Source organism: Vulpes vulpes, chromosome 10 (genome assembly GCF_048418805.1).
Source record: "Vulpes vulpes isolate BD-2025 chromosome 10, VulVul3, whole genome shotgun sequence".
In the NCBI taxonomy this organism is placed as follows: Eukaryota; Metazoa; Chordata; class Mammalia; order Carnivora; family Canidae; genus Vulpes; species Vulpes vulpes.
Window position 1 is genome coordinate 79,815,176 of NC_132789.1, and position 20,346 is coordinate 79,835,521.

General features: G+C 53.5%; 1 protein-coding gene across 3 annotated transcripts in view; it reads left to right on the top strand.

The window, feature by feature from the left end:
• The window catches only part of STAB2 (stabilin 2), a 139,524-nt gene that overhangs the window by 55,708 nt on the left and 63,470 nt on the right, over positions 1-20,346 (top strand). For all 3 annotated transcript variants that reach the window (XM_072724744.1, XM_072724741.1, XM_072724743.1), the window contains exons 20-29: positions 2,638-2,724; positions 3,758-3,844; positions 4,894-5,005; positions 7,881-8,061; positions 8,253-8,346; positions 9,502-9,660; positions 14,307-14,402; positions 16,215-16,310; positions 18,329-18,376; positions 19,676-19,812. In XM_072724744.1, coding sequence (XP_072580845.1) covers positions 2,638-2,724; positions 3,758-3,844; positions 4,894-5,005; positions 7,881-8,061; positions 8,253-8,346; positions 9,502-9,660; positions 14,307-14,402; positions 16,215-16,310; positions 18,329-18,376; positions 19,676-19,812 — 1,097 coding nt within the window. The remainder of the gene's footprint in view (positions 1-2,637; positions 2,725-3,757; positions 3,845-4,893; positions 5,006-7,880; positions 8,062-8,252; positions 8,347-9,501; positions 9,661-14,306; positions 14,403-16,214; positions 16,311-18,328; positions 18,377-19,675; positions 19,813-20,346) is intronic.

Sequence of the window (20,346 nt, forward strand, 5' to 3'; positions counted from 1 at the left end):
GATATTAATTCCAAATGGGATAACTTCAGATTAGACTTTAGCCCACTGTACAGGGAGGATCAGGAGCATCCTGTAGAGAGGAGGGGAGAGTGTGTCCTGTAGCGGAGAGGGAAGGGAGCGTCCTGGAGGGGGAAGGGGGGAGAGTGTCCTGGAGGGGGAGGGGCGAGGGCCTTCTGTATGGAGAGTGTAGACAGCTGTGTCTGAATCCTGCTCATGACCCCACATATACATGCTTAGCCCCTTTGCACTAATTTCCTGGTCTGTAAGTAAGAGTAAGAATCCCAAGAGCTGTACCCTAACGCCCCATGTTGTACCCCGGGACATGGCTCCTGAGGAAGTGTCCCCCCTCCTCTCCCCACCCTCCTACATGTGTAGGAGACTCAGAGCTTTGCCCTCAGCATAAGGTCCAGCTGGGCCTGGAAGTTAAAGATCAGTAGGCAGATTACCCAGAGGATACTCACGGATCCCCCCGTACTTGGGATAGACTCCCAAGAAACAAGGACCCCAAGCAATGGCACAGCCCGCATGGGCATGTGGTCGGTATGTAAAGAGGCCGTCATGCACGGAGGCCCAAGGAAGTTCAGGGTCATCAACACGGTCCAGTTGTGCAGCTTCTCTGTACCTGCATCCTGCCCCTGGGGAGCAACCGGCTCTTGTGGAAGATGAACAGGGAAGGACTGACAGGGGAGGTTTCACTCCTGTTTCCAGGGAGAAAGGGGAGGAGGGAGTCAGGGTGTCTGTGTCGTATCTGCTGTTCCTCAAGTGCCCTAAGCTCAAAATAACCCTCCTGCCTACATGGCCTATGGTCTGGCCCATCCTGCCCTTCTTATTCCTGTCTGCTCTTCCCAAGCCGCTTCCTAGTCGGAAGGCCCAGGACCATCAAGGGCATGACATGGGGACCCTCCATCCTCCCTCAGTGTGACTGGATCCCGCACATGTCCATTGAAAGCTGGTTCCCAGGGCATGGAGAGGAGTGAAATACAGTCTTGGTTTGGTTTTGTGTCAAGAAACTCTCATCTAGAGAGGAAAACGGATAGTTCTAGAATAGTCCACAATCCACATGCCAAGTACTCTACTTGCGGGAAAAGAAAGACACTCCAGGGTAACACTGGTGATAGAAATGTCTGCCTACAGGCAGCAGCTCGTTCCACCAGTGGGTCAATCCACTTTAATAAATTTCCCTTTATGCACCAAAAAAGGGGAAGAAAGGAATCTCTGACTGTAATTTTGTCCTAACAAAGAGCATCCCCACCAGAAGTGTCAACACTACAACAGGTCACTGAGGAAGGAGGTGAGCCCGTTAACACAACCCTACAGAGGAACATTTAATGAAGCCAAACATGCACATGGAATAGGCGCAGGTGTGCAGGCCATTGTTTGCTCGGTGAAGCCCCTACCCCGAGCCCCATGGGATGCCGTCCACCAGAGGCACGGACAGGGAGGCCAGAGGAAACTACGTTGGCTGGCGTCGGGCGGATCGCTGCGTGCCAGGCATTGTTCCAGATGCTTCATGCAGCAAACTACGGGGTAGCTATGCCACTGTCCCGACCACCATGTGACCTGGGAGTGGACATCAGGAAACTAAACATGGTACCCGAGCTCGCACAGCCAATACCCGGCAGAGCCACAATCGCGCATCGCTGCGGCCCACATAAGGAAGAGAAGGGCGGAAAGACGGTGGTGTTAGGTGTCTGGGTTAGAGCAAGAATGGCTCCGAAACCACTCTTCACAGGCTCCCCCGCCTACACTCGCTGTTATCCTGCGATCCGACAGGCGGACTGCATGGTCCTTCCGCAGGACTCCCTCACATAGCTCTGATTTTAGGAAGTCCTCAACGCTCCTCCCTGAACAAGCGCCTCATGTGCAGGGGTGTCTCCATGTCCACGTTTACCCAACACAAACCATGAGCCCAGGACCAGCACTGTTGTCCCATTTGGCAGAGTGGTGTGTGCTACCCTTGGGTCAGGATGAGGTGCAGCGGCCTCTGGGCCTGCCCCCAGCTAGCGGTGCCTTTAGGAGCAATGTTTTACCTGCTGAGGCCACGGTTCCCTTACCCCCAAAGGGGGGCTAAAAAGCACCCACGCGAGGTTGAGGATTGGTGGCTTCATGTGTGCACTGTGGCAGCCTCCAGTGAGTTGTTGATAAAGGCAACTCTAGGTGGGTGTGACCACCTGGGTCAGAGAATGGGAGGCTACATTTAGATCTGCCCCCCCCACACACACACACACACACCCCTCCTAAGAGAAGGACTCAGACCATCACTAATTGGTTTGGTAGATCTTTCTATAAACCAGAGCAGGCTCTGTACTGGCTCCGTCATCTCTGCGTAGGAGCACAGCGATGGCTGCTAACCAGGAGGGGAGACTGAGCCTCACGCAGGACGAGCAGGACAGTGTGCCCAGAGCAGCCCGCAGTAGCTGCCAGGGCACAAGAGGGGAGGTCAAGATAACGGGTCTTAACTTGCACGAACTGCAGCCTGAGCTCTACTAGCAAGGAAACAGGGGCCTAAGGAGGTGACCAAATGGTGACGGGGAGCCACATGTGTGCTGGGGCGCCTTCCGGCTCATGTGTAAGCCCAGCCGTGGCCAGAGGACCCCAGATACAGACTCTGCGTTTTTCCCATTGGCTTTCTTCCAGGCGCTTTTCACACACAGATGTGTCTACACCAGCAGAGTAAGGAGCCTGAAGACGGGCTGTGCCCGATACTGCAACACCACAGTGCAGGTGAGGTCAGCAGGAGGGCGCGGCCCCAGGACCACACTCTGGGTCTCAGCGTCCACGATGTCAGAGACGCTGTAGGGCCTTGGCCTAGGCTTCCCACAGGGCACGGCAGGGTGCACTCTCCGGGCCCACGCCAGCCCCACCCCCTTACCCTCTTCTGATCCCCGTGGTTCCTACTGTCCTCGACATGGAGCGCATACTCTAGACGCTCTCCCCACAGAAGGCCGAGGCCGTGCATCCAACCCGTAACCAGGGTCTGCCCCCCATCGTGGTCTCAGAGCGCACACTTGCCACTCCCTCCCCACAGTTCTCCTCCAGGTTTCCCAGGACAGATTCCTCTTTCAGGTGTTTATCGCCCACGCCATCTGTCGCCACTGGATCCTGGCCTCCCCAGGCTTCCCCTGCTTTTGCCTCCACCTGCCACCATGTCATTACCATATTTTTGTCTTCCCAACACTTTCAGTTCCCTTTATTTGGAGATTGTCTGCCCCGACTACACAGAAGATGGGCCCTGGGGCACAGGCCTTCCCGCCACATTCTTAGGCACTTGGGCACTAGGGTCCAGCTGGTGCCTGCAGTCAAACCTCAGTACATGGGGCGGGGGGGGGGGGTGGGGGGGTGGGGACGGGGCGCTGGGGGTGGTGGTGTTGAGGCCTCAGTACATAGGGGGGTGGGAGCAGGGCCTCAGTACATGGGGGGGGCCTCTGTACACAGGGGTTGGGGCCTCAGGACACCAGGGGGGTTGGGCATCAGTACACGGGGGAGCAGGGTGGCCTCAGTACACGGCGAGGGGATCAGGCCTCAGTACAGGGGGGAGTATCAGGCCTCAGTATATGGGGGCAGGGGTGGGGCCTCAGTACACAGGGCAGTGGCGGGGGGTGAGCAGATTGCAGGGCAGCAGCCACATCGCCATCCACACTAGAAGGCTGGCTGGGGCCTGACCCTGTTCCTTACAATAGTGGAAAATAAAGTCTGTTTCCTCTGGGGACTTGGCACGCTGCTCAGCCCTCAGCGCATCTCGCCTTCTGTCTCCCAGATCCCCAGGTGCTGCCAAGGCTTCTACGGGCCTGACTGTACTCCGTGTCCAGGAGGCTTCTCAAATCCCTGCTCAGGGAATGGCCAGGTGATGCAAACCTTTCATGAATGTTGAGCTTTATGAGAAGCTTCACCTCTCCTAAGTCAAGCAGGGAAATAATTTTGAAAGGCCCTGAGCCAGGAAGTTCACAGGGCCAAACACGGTTCCCAGAAAGGGACGGAGACCATCAGTTGCTAAGACAATAGAAGGTACCTGCGGTAGAGGTGATCCGCTGGGGCTGGAGGGCAGCGGGGGTGCTGATAGCTCTGAGGTCTGCTTCTGGCTGCGACCACCAGACCCTGCCACATCCCTGAGGCTCCCCTGGCCCCTTGTTCCTCTCAGGGAAGAGAGCAGAGTCCCCTGCGTTCATCACCAAGATTCCTCTCAAGATTAAGATTCTGTGATACTTTTCTTAAAAAAAAAAGGTACTGCCCAGTGATTGCTTTTTTTTAACCCACCTCCAAAACCTAGTAAAAGGCCCAAACTTAAGTCACATAGCTTAGAGCCAGGGCTAAGCGAACGCAGGTGAGCAGCTGTGGTTCACCTGGAGAATCATACATCCGTGCATTTAGGAAATGCACGTCTGAACCCACCAGGTCAACAAGGAGGGGACTCTGCCCACACGACAGATGGAGGTGAGGCAAGGACAGGGTACAGCGGGGACTAACGAGCCACCAAGCCGATGCGGGGACCAGTGCCCAAGTCTGCTGCCCCGCAATCATGGCAGGGCTGACCTTGAGACAGCTGAAATGGAAGGACGGGGATGCAGGGTCAGGGGGGTCCTACACTGCAGGTCCTCACGCTGGAGGTCGGCAGCCTGTCACAACAGCCCCCAAGCATGGTGTGCAGGTCCCCAGCTCACCATCATGACGCTCTTCCCCCTAAATGACTTCCCTTAAAGTTGGAAATCTCAAGGCACAAGGGCCAGGCTTGTCAGTGTTGGAGCAGGACATGACCCCAACTTCCATGAGGCTCTGAGGGCTCCACGAGGGCTCCACAAGGGCTCCCCGAGAGCCACATCAGGCACAGGAAGTCTGATTTCCTAGCAGTCAGGCCTCTGGGTCCTAGCTGACCTCCAGGCCTGCCCACCCCTGCAGTGCGCCGACGGCCTCAACGGCAACGGGACATGCCTTTGTCAGGCCGGCTTCCGAGGCTCCCAGTGCCAGTTCTGCTCTGATCCCAACATGTTCGGACCTCGCTGTGACCAAAGTAAGTGGCACGTCCTGCTCGGCAGCCAGGCCTCCTCTGCCATGCAACACAGGGCTCCGCACCCTGGGCTCCCCACACACCCTCATCCTCCAGCACCTGGTTCTCACAGGGCAGCCCGGCCGGCTGTGGGGCCCACGTGGCAGGGTGTTGAAGCAGAGGGCCTGGGGTGGTGTTGCAGAACTTGAGAGTCTCACCAGCTCCCTGGGGACACCGCTGCTGTGGCCTAAGGACCGCACTTGGAAACCCTGTCTCTAAAGGTTTTCCCATTGGGTGGCCCAGGTGGCTCAGAGGCTTAGCGTCACCTTCAGCCCAGGGTATGATCCTGGAGATCAGGGATGGAGTCCCACATCGGGCTCCTTGTATGGAGCCTGCTTTCTCCCTCTCCCTGTGCCTGTGTCTGTGCCTCTCTTTCTGTGTCTCTCATGAATAAATAAAATCTGTAAAATAAAATAAAATAAAATAAAATAAGATAAAAAAGGTTTCCCCATAGACTTGGGGCTACCATGAGCTCAGCAGGCCCCATCCATCAGCTGTCCCCTCTGCAAAATGTATGCCCTTGGGCAAGTTACTATCTGCCCCCAGCCCTCAGGTTCCCCATGGGATGATAATAGTAATTACCTCCTAAAGTTAGTGCAAGTCATAAATGGAAAGCACTTGCCTTGGAACAATGCCTGGCACCCAGAACACAAGACACTGGCCCTGGTTATATTGCCTGTGACTGTTGTTACTGTTGCCGTGATTCTAAGTCCAGTGACACAAATGTCAGGAAGCTTGGAGGAAAAGTAGAAAGTTCCACGACACGGGGCATTTAAATGAAAAACGCAGTTATATAATTTTAGAAAACACACCATGTCTTTCAAAATGGCATCATGGGTGTATTTAAGCAGACAGATACATATACGTCCAGAAATAAACATAGGTGTGTATTTCTACACTAAGGTTAGAACTTGAAAGAAAAAAAAAAAGTAAATGGATGAGAGCTGGGTCTGGAATCACGCTGACCTGAAATCACATCTCCACCATGCAAGTGACCAGCTGTGTGACCTTACAGGTTTCACTGACTCTCAACTTCCCACTCTATAAAATGAAGATAACGGTACCTGCGGCATGGTGTTTGGTGACATTAGGTCATAATTTCGGGCTGCAGCACAGAGCTGACACCCCACTGACACCGCTCCTCCTACTAGGACTATAAGCTTCATTCACTGCTCACAAAGCACACAGCCCTCCCCTCCCCTGTTCAGGTCCCCACAGCCATCGCCCAGGACAGACAGGACACCAGAGCACAAACAGCCACGGATCCCAGTCCACTGCTCTTTGTGCCAAATAAGGTTCCTGAGAAACAAAAATGAGGCTTCATTCCCCAGCCTGCCGACGTTGGTATTTCCATGAGGCCGGTGGGGCAGAATGCTGAGGCTGGGAGGCAGCCTGGAGGCTCTGGCAGCAGCACCTCTTGTCCCGGCCTTGGCTGCCCAGTGTCTAGGCAAGGAGGTTCCTCCGCCTTCTGGGTCCTGGTCTCTTGCACATGAAGTCCAGACCTGCTTAGAAGTTCATGAAAAGTCTTTTGATTTCAGTCCAGCCCTGATTTTGCAGCACGCTCGCCACATCTCTTGTCTTGTCCTGGATGTTGGCGGTGAGCACCCACAGCAGTTCCTCTCCTGTAGCCTCCTGGGCACAACCACCGAGGGCTTCCTCTCAGATCGCATCCCAGCCTGAGAGCCTTGCCACCCACCTTGGATAACGTGGCCTCTGTCTTTCTCCCCGAGTGCGCGGGAGGCTGTGTCTGAGGCACGTTCCCATCGTTAAATCTGTATAATCAAAAGCAAAGTCACCCGGTACAGCTTTCTTTCTTTTTTAAGATTTATTTATTCATGAGAGAGACAGAGAGAGGGGCAGAGACACAGGCAGTGGGAGAAGCAGGCTCCACCCAAGGAGCCCGGTGCAGGACTCGATCCCAGGACCTCAGGATCATAACCTGAGCCAAAAGCAGACGCTCAACCACTGAGCCCCACAGGCATCCCACCCACTACAGACATGTGCAAACAGCAGCTACGCCCCTGGCCTACTGTGTGCACGCAGGGCACTGACAGGTGGACCTGGAACCTTGGGTTCAAGGCCCTGCTTCAAAACCTAGCAGCGAGTTGGGCCATGTGCTCCCTGTCCCTGGGTCCCAGTTTGCTCCTGTGGAAATGGAAATGATAGAAGTACCCCCTCTGAGGCAGGTGGTGCTCCCAAGGGGGGACAGGTAAAGGCCCTACCAGACGCAAGCAACGCCAGTGGTCGTGGCCAGTTTGCTGTGATGGAGGGTGAAGAACAGGAAGCTGCATGGCAGAGGCCAGGCTGGCAGAGAAACCCCATCTGTTGATTCCAGAACGGGGAGAGCTTTCTAGCCTGAGCTCTCCAACCATGACATAGATGAAGATCGTGTTCCTTTGCCTCTTTCACACACATACACATGCACACACACACGTGCACACACATGCACACACAAACACGTACACACACACCTATGCACGCACATGCACATGTGCACATGCATGCACATATATATGCACGCACACGCATATGTGTGCACACTTATGCACATGCATATGCACATACATGCACACACGCATGCGCACACATGCACATATACAAGGCACTTCTGAGACTGAGTTCTAACAGCCATGAGTGGTGAGTCAAGCTCAGCAAACACTCAGGCACCAGGATAGACACTAGAGGAGCTAAGGCACAGACTCCAGAACCTTCCACTGGCTCAGCACCACACTGTGCTCTGATGGGAACGAGGACTGGAGGGAGGTGCTGTCCTGGCAGTGACTGCGGCCCCCTGCTCCGCTCACCCGTCCATCCCAGTGCTCCGGCCCTTGTGTTCCAGAGTGTCTGTGCCTGTTGGGGACATGCGATAGCAGGATCGACAGCGATGGTGCCTGCCTGGCCGGCACCTGCCGCGGAGGCTCTGCTGGGAGGTTCTGCCACAAGCACACATCTGCCTGTGGGCCCGACGCACAGTCATGTCACATTCACGCCACCTGTGAATACAGCAATGGGACAGCCAGGTAGGCCCGGGTCCCGCAACTGCTAACAGGTCACAGGGCCTGGGCACCTGTGACTGGCTTTCTGCACCAGCTTGTCCCAGGGACAAGCGGTCAGATGTCAGGCAGAAACGGGTGAGCCCCCAGCAGTCTCTTCCGGGTGGAGGCTGCTCAGGATTCTGGGGCTCACTTTGTGCACACGCTTCTCTTCGCAGCTGTGTTTGCAAAGAGGGCTACGAAGGGGATGGAGGTCTCTGTTCAGAAGTGGACCCTTGCACGGGATTCGCATCAGGGCGCTGTAGCCGAAATGTGAGTGTTGCTCTTTATCTCCAAGCTGCCTGGTTTTTTAGGGAATCCTCAGGGGAGGCTTTACGAAAAGCAGTGTCTGATGGCTTTTCATTGCATGAGGCAGAGCTGCTGGAACCTTAAATTTTAGAGCTGACACCAGGGCCCATGAGCCTAAACCTCACGTGTGGGAGGCGCCAAGACCACAGGAGGGGGTCGCTGGGCTCCTAGAAATACAGCCGGAGAATCTGATCCCGGACATATTAGTCAGACACTATGGACGGAAACGTCACAGCTGACAGTGATGTCACATCTGCCATCCCCTCTGCTCCCGCCCACCGCAGCCCCAGGAAACAGGTGTTCTGATCCCACCTGTACTAACAGGGAAACCAAGGCTGGGGCTGCTGAGTGACTGCCCTAAGTTCTGTCCACGGGGATAGCCCAGGGGCACGGCCCAGACCCACCGCAGCCTGAATACTGTCCCACGCGGGGCCCTGGCCACCTCCGTTCCCACCACAGTCACCCAAACTGGTGCCCTGCGGCCGCACTGCCCACCCTGGCCTTTCCCTGTCCCCCCACAGCCAGAGGGGCTTGAAGTGCAGCAGCGTGTTTGTCCCGTGTTGACACCCCTTGCGGCACGTCCCAGCGGGAAGGTGAGATCAGATGGTGGCAGGCACCTTGCGCTGGCCCCGCCCCTGCGACAGTGTCGCCTGCACAGCCCTCCCCCGTGTACCCTTCAACCCCGGGGTGCCGGCCCCACAGGCCCAGAGTGGGTGTGGTGGCCGGAGCTCGGCCTTAGTGTCCTGAATGCTGGCCTCGTGGAGTTCCGCAGCCGTGTGCCCGTGGGCCGTCCTTGTGTCCTCCCAGCCTCACCACCGCCTCTTCCATGAAGCAGAGAACAGAGGACTTTGCTGGAGATGGCAGCTGTCTCTGCATCCCTGAGAAGGCTCCCCACTCAGTAAGGGACCCGGCGTTCCCAGCGCTGGCCGGATGCGGGGTGTGACAGGCAGTTCTGTACTTTAAACCCCCTCGTGTTCTCTCCTGATCTTGGTAGAATGTGCGTGGTAACCGTTCCTGTTGCCCTCCACGCACACACCTGCTTCTAGAAGGCACCTCCCCTCTGTGCTTGTGGCTCCACGTGGCAGGGCTGCGGTTTCAGAGCTGCTTTCCCTTCTGCAGGCGGAGTGCGTCAGAACCGGCACAGGGACCCACACATGCGTGTGCCAGCAGGGATGGACTGGGGACGGCAGGGACTGCTGGGCCATTGACAACTGCCTGCTGCCCGGGACCGGCGGCTGCCACGTCAATGCCACCTGCTTGTACGTAGGCCCCGGCCAGGTAGGTGTGATGGGGAACAGCAGTCTTTTGGCTGGAACATACCACAGCTCTTTAATCATGTGGTAGTGAGAGCAAGTGGTCGTGCAAACCCATGGTGTAGCTACTCTTTTTTTTTCACCTTCTGACACTCTGTGCCCATTCAGCCCACCCCCATCCCACCTCCAGCAACCACCAGTCTGTTCTCTTTATCCAGGTGCTTGGTTTCAGTTTTGGTGTTTGGGGTTTTGTTTAAGATTCCCTATGAAACAGAGATCACACGGTATTTGTATTTCTCTGACTCGTCTCGTTTAGTATAATGCCCTCAAGGTCTGCTGTGCTGACTCGAATGGCAAGATCGCAGGCCTTCTTACGGCTGAGTAATATTCCAGTTTGTGTGCACACCACCTCTTCTCTATCCATCCTTCCATCCGTGGACACTCGGGTTGTCCCGTATCTTGGCTACTGTAAATGACGCTGCAGTGAGCACAGGCATGCAGCTATCATCTCAAATTTGGATAAATATTCTGAACTGAAATTGCTCAAAGCTATGGTAGTTCTGTTTTTCATCATTTGAGGAACCACTTTACTGTTTTCCATAGTGGCTGCACCTGCTTGCATTCCCGCCAATAGCACGTGAGTTCTCTTTTCTCCACATCGTCACTGACACTTGTTATTTCTTGTCTTTTTGATAAAAGGTGTACGAACAGGTGTAAGAAGGTAGCTCATTGTGGCTTTGATTTGCATTTCCCTGATGATTAGATGCCAAGTGTCTTCTCACCTGCCTGTTGGCCATCTATCCATGTGTCTTCTTTGGGAAAAAAAAAAAATGTCTATTCAGACCTTCTGCCCATTTTTTTATACTAAAATCATGGATTTTGTTGTTACACATTAAAACATATTTCCTGCAGCCTTGTCAAAGAATACCTCCTTTGACGGAATGAAAAGCCAAGCCCTTCACTCCACATCCCCCATGGGTACAGTACATGATGTCAGGTTGAGTTCTTTGACTCTAAAGGGAAGGCAGCATGATTTTTAATTCTATGTGTGCGTGATGAACAGTGTCAGTGAGATAAGGAGCAATTCACTTAACATCACAGAATCACCAAATATACAAAGCAGGTTTGCACATCAGTTGTGACTCAATCCCCAGTTCTCACATTAGCTGAGGTAGATGACATAAGTACAGCCGCAGGAGACCAGTTAAAAAGTGTGGGATGGCTCCAGTTTCAAGTCTTCATGTGTTATTAATGCAGAAGAACAAAACACATGAGACAAGACTACACCAGACTTGCTCGAAATAAAATGAAAGGCTTGCTTGCCACAAGCAGTGTGTTTGAACAAAGTGTCATTTGAATGCTAAGAGGCTGCTGTTGAAACCAATGCTACTATTTTCATTCTGTTAATTGAGGTAGCAGAAGGGTTTGCGCCACACAGGGTTTTAAGGGTCTATCCGCATTTATAAGAAACCTCAAATCTTAAATATTTGCGGTTCTTACACATGACTCAAAATGACCTTGCAGGCCTTCATGGCTAGGACGGTACATCACGTGGACTGTCACGCACACCCTACGGCCCTTTTCCCAAGCGTAAAAGTAACAATCCTACCACCCAGAGAGCCTAAGCATTCTTTTGAAATTAAATACAAGCCAATCGTCCTAGAAATGGCAAAAGGTAGCCTGGCTCCAGGAACTCTGTCCAGTCCCTTGTTAACCAGTTTTAAATTGTTTTTTTTTTTTTTTTATTTTTTATTTATGATAGTCACAGAGAGAGAAAGAGAGGCAGAGACACAGGCGGAGGGAAAAGCAGGCTCCATGCACCGGGAGCCTGACGTGGGATTCGATCCCGGGTCTCCAGGATCGTGCCCTGGGCCAAAGGCAGGCGCCAAACCGCTGCGCCACCCAGGGATCCCCCAGTTTTAAATTGTTTAACGGGAGAAGCAGTAATTAGCTTCCTATCCGTTGACTTCATTACCCTCATTCCAGAAGTACTGTTCCTACAGTAGCAGAAGCATCGCCGAATGAGGTAGTCTCGATGTCTTTTCTCTTAAAGAATCGAGTTTGTTAATTTCTAAAAAACAAAACAAAACAAAAACATCAAATATAAGTTTGAATCTGAGAGAGCTGTCCCGAGTTCTGATTCAACAAGTACCACCAAAAGCATCCAAGAGCCAGAAGGGGTTTCAAAGGATGACAGACCAAGATCAGCTTTACCACTCTACAGAAACCCACAGGCAGCCTCCTCCAAACAAAAAGGTGGGTTTTTTAAAGTTGATGCCTGAATACCTGCAGTGTGGAATGGTCCCCATAGTTCTGTAGCGAGGGATCAAAAGCTGAAATATCAAAAACCATTAATCCCAGGCACAACTTTTTACCTTCATAACATACAACTGGAATGATATGGCGCATCCCTCTGAATCTGGCTTCTTTCACTTACTATCACGCCTCGAGGTTCGTCTGTGTTGCTAAATATGGTACATGTCTGTAGCTCATTCTTCTTTTTTTAAATTTATTTACTCATGAGACATAGAGAGAGCGGCAGAGACATAGGCAGAGGGAAAAGCAGGCTCCCTGCAGGGAGCCCGATGCAGGACTCGATCCCAGGACCCCAGGGTCACACCCCAAGCAGAAGGCTGAGCCCCCCAGGTGCCCCACACACCCGACTTCCGTCTGGGGTCGGAGTGCCCTTTGGTCTGATGTGTGGACGTGGCTGTGTTATTGTGGAAATTCTTATCCAAACGAGACTTAGGAGGAGCTACAGGTCTGTCCAGCAGCCCTGCGTGCGCCAGTGCCTCTGACTGCAGCCTTCCCTGTGACCCAGAGAACTAATGAAGGGCAGGACCTCATTACCAGGCACAGCAGCCACCTAGCAACACCGCCTTCTACACTGGCCACCTTACTCTAGGGTGACGTGTCTACCTAACCAGCTATACAGAAGACTTAATGCAACAAAGGGTTCACTGATTGCAACAAAGGTCTTAGAATTTCTTCCTGCTTTTTAAAAGGATAGTTTGTCGTTTTGTTATTGTATGGATTACTTATATGTTTTGGATATTAACCATTTATTAGATGTATAACTTGCAAATACCATCTCCTATCCTGGAGATTCACTTCTCACCATGTTGATGGCTTCCTTTGCTGTGCAGAAGCTTTTTTGGCCTGACGTAGGCCTATTTGTTCCTTTTTGCTTTTGTTGCTGCGTACATACTACCATGATTCCCATCTTACAAAAGAGGAAACTGAGGCATAGGAAAGCTAAGTAAGTTGCTCACATCTGACAGAAAATAAGTCACGTTGTGGGAGTCGCACCAGAGCGGTCTGACTCCAGAGCCCCTGCTGGTCCCCTCGTGACCTGTAGCACCTACAGCCTGCCACCACTTCACCTCGCCTCACCTACGGGAGACCAAGGCAGGGAACCAGTCCGCACTGGGCAGGTGGTGATGACTGTACTGCAACCGTGGCCATGGGAAGGTCCTCTTCATCAAAGAGCCCGCCCCTGTCTTGTGTCTCACCATGCATTTGGCAAACAACTGCCTTCGTTTGCTGGACTCACCTAAATTGCCAGATTGCATTTGAGAAAGAAAAAAAAAAACCATCCTGGTCTGTGTATTAGTTTACTAGGGCCACCATAAAAAGTGTCACTCCCGGGATAGCACAGAACAACGAAAATGTACTATCTCCCAGTTCTGGAGGCTAGAGGCCCAAGGCCCAGGTGTGGCGGGTGGGTCCCATCAAAGGGAGTGGGAGAGTCTGGCCGTGCCTCTCCAAGCTCCATGAGGCTTGCCAGCAATCGTTGGCATCCTGGGCTTGCAGGTGCCTCACCCGCCACTCCTGCCCCCGTGTCCACAGGGCATCCTCCCTGTGTGCATGTTTGCAGAGGACACCAGTCCCACTGGGTTGGGGCCACCTTACCCTGGGGTTTCCACATCATCACTAATACATAATTGCAACCCTCTTTCCACATGAGGTCACATTCTGAGGTCCTAGAGTCAAGATTTTAACATATGCATTGGGACTGGTTGGGACCACCCCGTCCAACCCCATATTGCATCTGTCCACTCTCGGCTCTTTCTTTCTGTGGATAGAGGCATCCTGCTGTGGGATGTGCAGGGAGACGGGGCCCTTCCTGGAGTGCCATATAAGGAAAAAAGTAGACCATATCTAGAATTGCCCTCAGTAGTCCTCAGCTGGCCTGAAAACTGTAAGATATTCCAAACAGGCACAAATCCTAAGTACCCTGAATATTTATTTAAGAAGACAAGCCATGTTTGGCTTAAAGTGTCAGGTCTGGGGGTGCAGGGAGGTGCTACCACAATACCCAGTGCAGAGGATGACACATTCATGTTCATAAGGTCTTGTCTCTTCTACTTATGAAGTAAAAACTCATAAGCAGACATTCTGTTCACTTCTTCCCACAACCTCATGGGCTGTCCTGTATCACATGTGGGGCTCTCTGGGATGGTGGATCCAGGGGACTGTCAGACGAGCGGTGACATAGGATGTGCCGACCAACAGTTCTGGGACCTCAAGTGCCTAGAACAACAGAAGGCGTGAGCTGTCTCTTCGGAGACCAAATCGCTGGGATTTCTGTAGCTCTTGTTTCAGGCCACGTGATGGCAGGACCTGGAGGGCGGTCATTTTCAATAATCCCTTTTGTTCTTGGAATTACAGAATGAGTGTGAGTGCAAGGAAGGATTCCGAGGAAATGGGATTGATTGTGAAGCAATAACATCGTGCTTGGAACAAACTGGACAATGTCACCCGCTAGTGAGTTACTTCGTTTCTTTTATCCTTACTTTAAAAATTAAAAAAAAAAAAAAAAGGTTCCTTGAGAAAGAAAGTGGCCTAGATTATCTCTGATCTGGACCCAGTAATGAACCAAAGCCCTCCTCTTCCTGAAGACAGTCCCCAGGCGGAATGTGAGTAGTTCTTAGAATTTTGCTCCAGTCCAAGGCTTAGAAGAACCATCCATGATCGCCAACTAGAATACAGGCTTCCCCGGGAAATCAAAACTTCAAATACATAGCACTCCTTCAGCACAAGCATGCTCCAGAGATTACAAAGGACAAATTCACACTAAAAATTATCCAGACCTTCTCTGAAATTCCTATCTAACTTGGTATTTTTTTATTTGCTCCAGCTGGCGATTCTGAATTGTCAAGAGAACGGGGCTCCCACTTCAAATGTCATAACCTAACAAATTTATGGTGAAAACTCCCGTCCAGAGGTGGGCTGCGCTGTGTCTGTGTGAAGGATGCACAGGCAGACATACGGAGCTGCTTGTGTCCGTGTTGTCACTAAGCAGCCATGTCAGGACCACTGAGGACACCCCTGGTTACAGTGCTTCAGTGCCAGGAATAGAATCCGTGCCAATCAACATAAGCAAAAAAAAAAAAAAAAAAAGGCATTTTTGGGGAATGCTCCCACGGTAGCTTCATGGGCAGGAAATACAGGGAGATGTTCAAGGACCCGGAATCCAGGCCTGCAGTCCCACGCTCAGGGCCACCTCCTCTCCAGTCCTCCGGGGCTACGCCATCTCTCATGTTCCTTTTCTCTGCGCATCTGCTTTCTCTGTGTCTCTCCCTCTCCCAACTTTTAACGCTCCCCTTTGCACCGCAGGGACATGGTTCCCTCTTCTTCCATCAACATCACCCTCACTCCAGTGATGCCCACTAACGACCTGTGTCCCAATTCCCAATCACAGGAGAAAGGATCTGACCAGCCCAGCTGGACCCACATATGAGCCCGTCAGTTATAGCCGGGAGTTGGGCACGCAGTTGCCAGGTCCCACCCCTCCGTCAGAGAGGGTAGTTTATAAAGAAGAAAACTAGGGGACATGCCTCACAGTGTCTCCTTCTCAAGGAGCACGAGAGCACGTCATAAATCTGAAGGAGAGCCAGCGCTTTTGCTTCATTTAAGCCCAGCACTGACGCTCCAACACGAGAAGTTACTACAACCGCCTACGTCATTCCGAGGCATGGAAGAACCAACGTAGGGCTCCGGTCCCTGGGGAAAGTGCACAGGGTGCCCAGTGCGTGCATAAGTTCGCATTTCAGATCCACAGTCCGTCTTCAGCACCAGTATGGCCCCAGCATTACGTGGGACACACGTACACTAGAACTTACTTGGGTTTTTTTTAAGATTTTATATATTTATTCATGAGAGACACAGAGAGAGGCAGAGATACAGGCAGAGGGAGAAGCAGGCTCCCTGCGGGGAGCCTGATGCAGGACTCGATCCCAGGACTCTGGGATCACGAACTGAGCTGAGGGCAGATACTCAACCACTGAGCCACCCGGGTGCCCCCAAAACTTACTTGTTTACCTGAAATTCAAATTAATGGTGTGTCCTGGACTTTTTATGTGCTAAGTCTGCAAGGGATGGAGAGAAAGAACCTCATCGTGATTAAGCAGCAGCTGCAGCAGACATGCAGGCAGGAGCCTTTTGCAGTGACAGGCAGGATCAGCGGCCTCTCCCTGCGCCTCCCAACCCCAAGTCGCAGTTCTCGCCTGCGATGGAGCCTGTGGCTCCGGGGATGCTGAGGGAAGCCAACCCTTCCTTTCCTCTTTGCTTCCTCAGGCAACCTGTCAGCTTATGTCGTCGGGCCTCTGGAGCTGTGTGTGCCCGGAGGGCTACGAGGGCGATGGGGTCCTGTGCTATGGAAATGCTGCGGTGGTAAGTCATCCAAGGGGACACCTGTGCAGAGCCATGCACACAAACTCTTAAAAAAGCAGACTGTCTTAGTGAGGCTGCTTCGAGGTGATCTACCAGTCGGGTGCTCCAGGAGGTCGTGCACACGCAGGTGTGCACGTGCCCTGGGGTCACACGTTCCACAGGCTGAAGAGGGCTAACGTCTATTGGCACCCTCCATGTCCTGGGGATGGGCACTTCCGTTTCTTGCTCTTCTACCTCTTTCTTTCCCCAACTTCTCTGATGAGCCGCTGACTGGCCCTGATACACTGTGTAGGTGTTGCTGGGTGCCCTGAGGAAGGAGAGCCATTCCGGGGGGTGCGTGTCTGCCGTCCGCATGCCAGGCATCTAACTTGATTCTTGACATGCAGCCGCACCCCATGTGAACCTTACAACCACCATCTGAGGCTGAGACCACTATGTGCCCATTTTATGGATAAGAAAACGGAAGGACATGTGAGTGGCTCAGTGAGTGAGGTCTCCAACTCTTGACTTCAGCTCAGGTCATGATCTCAGGGTCGTGAGACCTGGCCCCATTCTGGGCTCTGCACTTGACTGGAAGTCGGCTTGAGTTTCTTTTGTCTCTTTACCTCCCCCCACTCTCAAATAAATGAATCTACAGAGAAAGAAAAAAGAAAAGAGGAGGGGAGGGAAGGGGAGCAGAAGGGAGGAAAAAGAAAAGGAAAAAGGAAAGAAAAGTGAGAGCCTGAGAAACCTGGCCCAGGACCCCTGGTCGGCTGGGGGACCCACCAGGGGCTCTCCAAGCACCGGGCCCGCAGGAGCCTCCACCCCAGTACATAGGGAGGGTCCCATTCACATCACACTGAACTGTCATTGCTTGGAGGTGACCCGTCCCCCACCCAGACTGTGAAGTCTGGAGGTGTCCTTATTTAGTTTTGAGTGACCCATCGACTGGTCGACCGTGCACTTGCTGTTTACTAACTCCGTGTCTCACAGCTATTTACTGGCCCATTAGCCACCCCGAACACTCTAGGGAGGAGCTGAGTTGACTCTGACACTTAGCCTCTGTGCATGTTTGCCGACATCAACATCCGTCTTCTTGCTGTGTGATCCTTCAAAGGCTCCCCCCCCCCGACCCCCCGCTGAGAGTGCAGGGTCCATGCAGCCCTAGCAGCAGGGCGTCACCAGATTCATTTCCAGAGAAGACCTGAGCTCACAGAGAGGTTAGCTGACGTGCTCCAGGCCACACAGCTAGCCCGCGGCAGACTTGGCAACGAGGCCCGTCTGTTTCCACCCAAGGTCCGGTGGTCCCCTGGTCACACCCACACATGTCCCTGAGCTAGTGGCATCACAGGCTGCTTTTCCAGCACTGATGTACCCCAGCAAGTGTAAGCCGTGTGAGAGCGCACATCGTCCTGTCCACCCGCTACCCTTCGCTCACCCCACAGGGTGCCCTGTAGCTTCTCAACACGGCTTCCAGGGAGAGCAGGGTGCTTGGCGCTCCGTGTGCCTACCCACCCCACGCAGGGGAGGCACGCACTCCCCCAAGATTCACGGCATCCTGTGAGCTGTAGCATTTTTGTCTCAGTCTTATGGACAAAGTAGAGGCCTACAGGGACCCAGTAACATGCCTGAGGAATCAGGGAGGACCGAGCCCCAGTGAAAACCCTGGTGTCGGCCCATCCCCGCCACTCCTCCCTGGCCATGGCAGGGTGCGCACCCTGAGCCCAGTGACCTGCACACGGCCAGTGACCTGCACACGGCAGCCGCCACTGCCTCACACACTCAGTTCTGACTTGGAAGGACGTCAGGTGGTCGCTCCATCCGAGTTTCTAGAATTAGTCCTTGACCCCACAGGTAGAAAATGACCAAGCCATTAGGTGGGACCCACACGGGCAGCGTGGGCAGCCCAGTCCCACCGCGTGGGGGCCAATGACAGGAGGTTGGGCAGGGTGCACAGGCGTGCTGCCATCCCGCTCAGTCCCCGTCCCTCCTCCTGTGTTCTCTCTCATGTCTCCTCCCCGCCGGGCGACACGGAGAAGGAGCTGTCATTTCTGTCCGCCGCAGCCCCATTTAACCAGTGGATAAATGTGAGTACGTCTGTGGGACAGAGGGAGTGCGCATGGGGGGGGAACTCTGCGTGCCTGTGACAGGAAACCCAAACCGTAGCTGGTAGGAGGGGGAGGCGGTGGAGAGTGGCAGTTCCCGCCCTGACCCCTATCCACACCTCAGGGTCACACGCACATTGTTTATGTGGCCGTGCCTAGCCCCCCCCCCCAGATACCCTGGGGTGGGCCCAAGGCTCCCCTGGGGATCCTGCCACGTGGACAGCTGCTCCAGGTGGGGCTAGGGAGTTTTGCAGCCAGTTGGAGGCTGTGTGCAGCACCACCCACAGCGCAGTCCCCATCCCAATTCTAGGTCCTGCATGACTGCAGAGCACTGAGGGGTTGGGGTCCACAGCTAGAACCTGGGTCCACGTGTGTTTAGCTCTCAGCCCAGGAGGAGCTTCTCCGTCTTCCCTGGAAAGTCCTGGGGTGAACAATCCCGTCCCCAGTGCATCCAGGGGGTGAACGTCTGCGTCTGTGCCTAAGGCCCAGGTGCCCCCAAAGCATTCGTGAGCTCCTCGAGTAGCCACTCACCCACACAGAACTTGCCTGGTCAGCACGGCACTGGGGCAGCTGCTCCTGTCCTGCGGGGCCTGTCCCCACCCCCACGAGAGAGAGCAGGACAGGATCTGGCAGCACAGGCTGGTCCCCGTACATACAGAGCACGAGTGCAGTGGAGCACATCTCCCCTAAGTCACCTCCAGTCCTGTCATGGTCACAGCCAGAAATGAGCCGCAGTGGGTGAACGCACAGAAATCTAGGAACATGACAGACCAGGACTTCCTGTTTTTTCCTGGGATCAGTCGTGAAGCATAAGCACAGCACCTCTGCCACGAACTAGCTCCAGGTGAGAACAGAGTAGGCCAAATTTGATTTCAGGAGCCCAGTGCATCCTCCAAGCTGCAACTCCTCCTGCAACCTTCCTGCCATCCTTATCCTGGGGTGTCCAGGGCTTTAGGGCTCACACACCCATGCATGATCGTCCACACCATTCTCTGGTTCTTGTTTAGACTACAGAGTAAATGACTGATAACAGTTCAAAGTCTGACAGGGGCTCAGGAAAAGTTGCCTTTTGACCAAGCTCACCCATTTAAATAAAAAGAATGCACGTCAGAGGTGGGGTGAGTGAGTAGGCGGGATGGATTTAGGAAAGGGGTCCTGAGGCCTTCGCAGCATCCCTGAAATCACTCCCCGAGGGAACCTGGCTCCTGGGCCAAGCACGCAGTCCATGCGGCCTGCCCTGTAACCTGCCTCAGACCCACCTTGTCTCCCGCTATGATGCAGGATGCTTCTCTGCAACCCCTGCTGTCGGCTGCCGCCAACCTCACCGTCCTTGTGCCTTCCCAGCAAGCCATTGCAGACATGGACCATGATGAGAAAAGCTTCTGGCTGTCCAAGAGCCACATCCCAACCCTCATAAAGTAGGTGTCCTGTGTTCTGTTCTCCATGCTCTCATCCTGGCGTCAGGGTGAACAACGCTTCTTGTGCCCAAGACTGCGAATCCAAGAAACCACAAAGGAGCCGACACCGATGCAAATGCATGAGGGTTTATTTACAAGCTCGAGCTTGGGTCCAAGTATACTCCATACAGCAGAGCAGGGACTTGGACCCCGAGACTAAGAAGCACAGCAGTGTTATAGGGGCCAGTGGCCAATGAGACTGTAACATATGCAGAAAGTTACACAGTCATGTCGGTCCACACGCAGGTGGCCAATTGAATCACGATTCCCCTATAGTGACCATTTGAACTAGCCACTATTCTGGTTAGAATTGGCGCGCAGGTTTGGCAAGCAAAAGAGGGGTTTTCATTCCTTGGCGGTTAAAGGTCAGAGGTCCCGCATTCCTATGTGTGCTAGTTTCTGATAAGGGTGTGCTTAATAGCTAAACTAGGGTGAGGGAGAGCCTTAAACAACAGGCAGGTTGTGTGGGGGGTTTTACATGAGATGGCGGGTGTA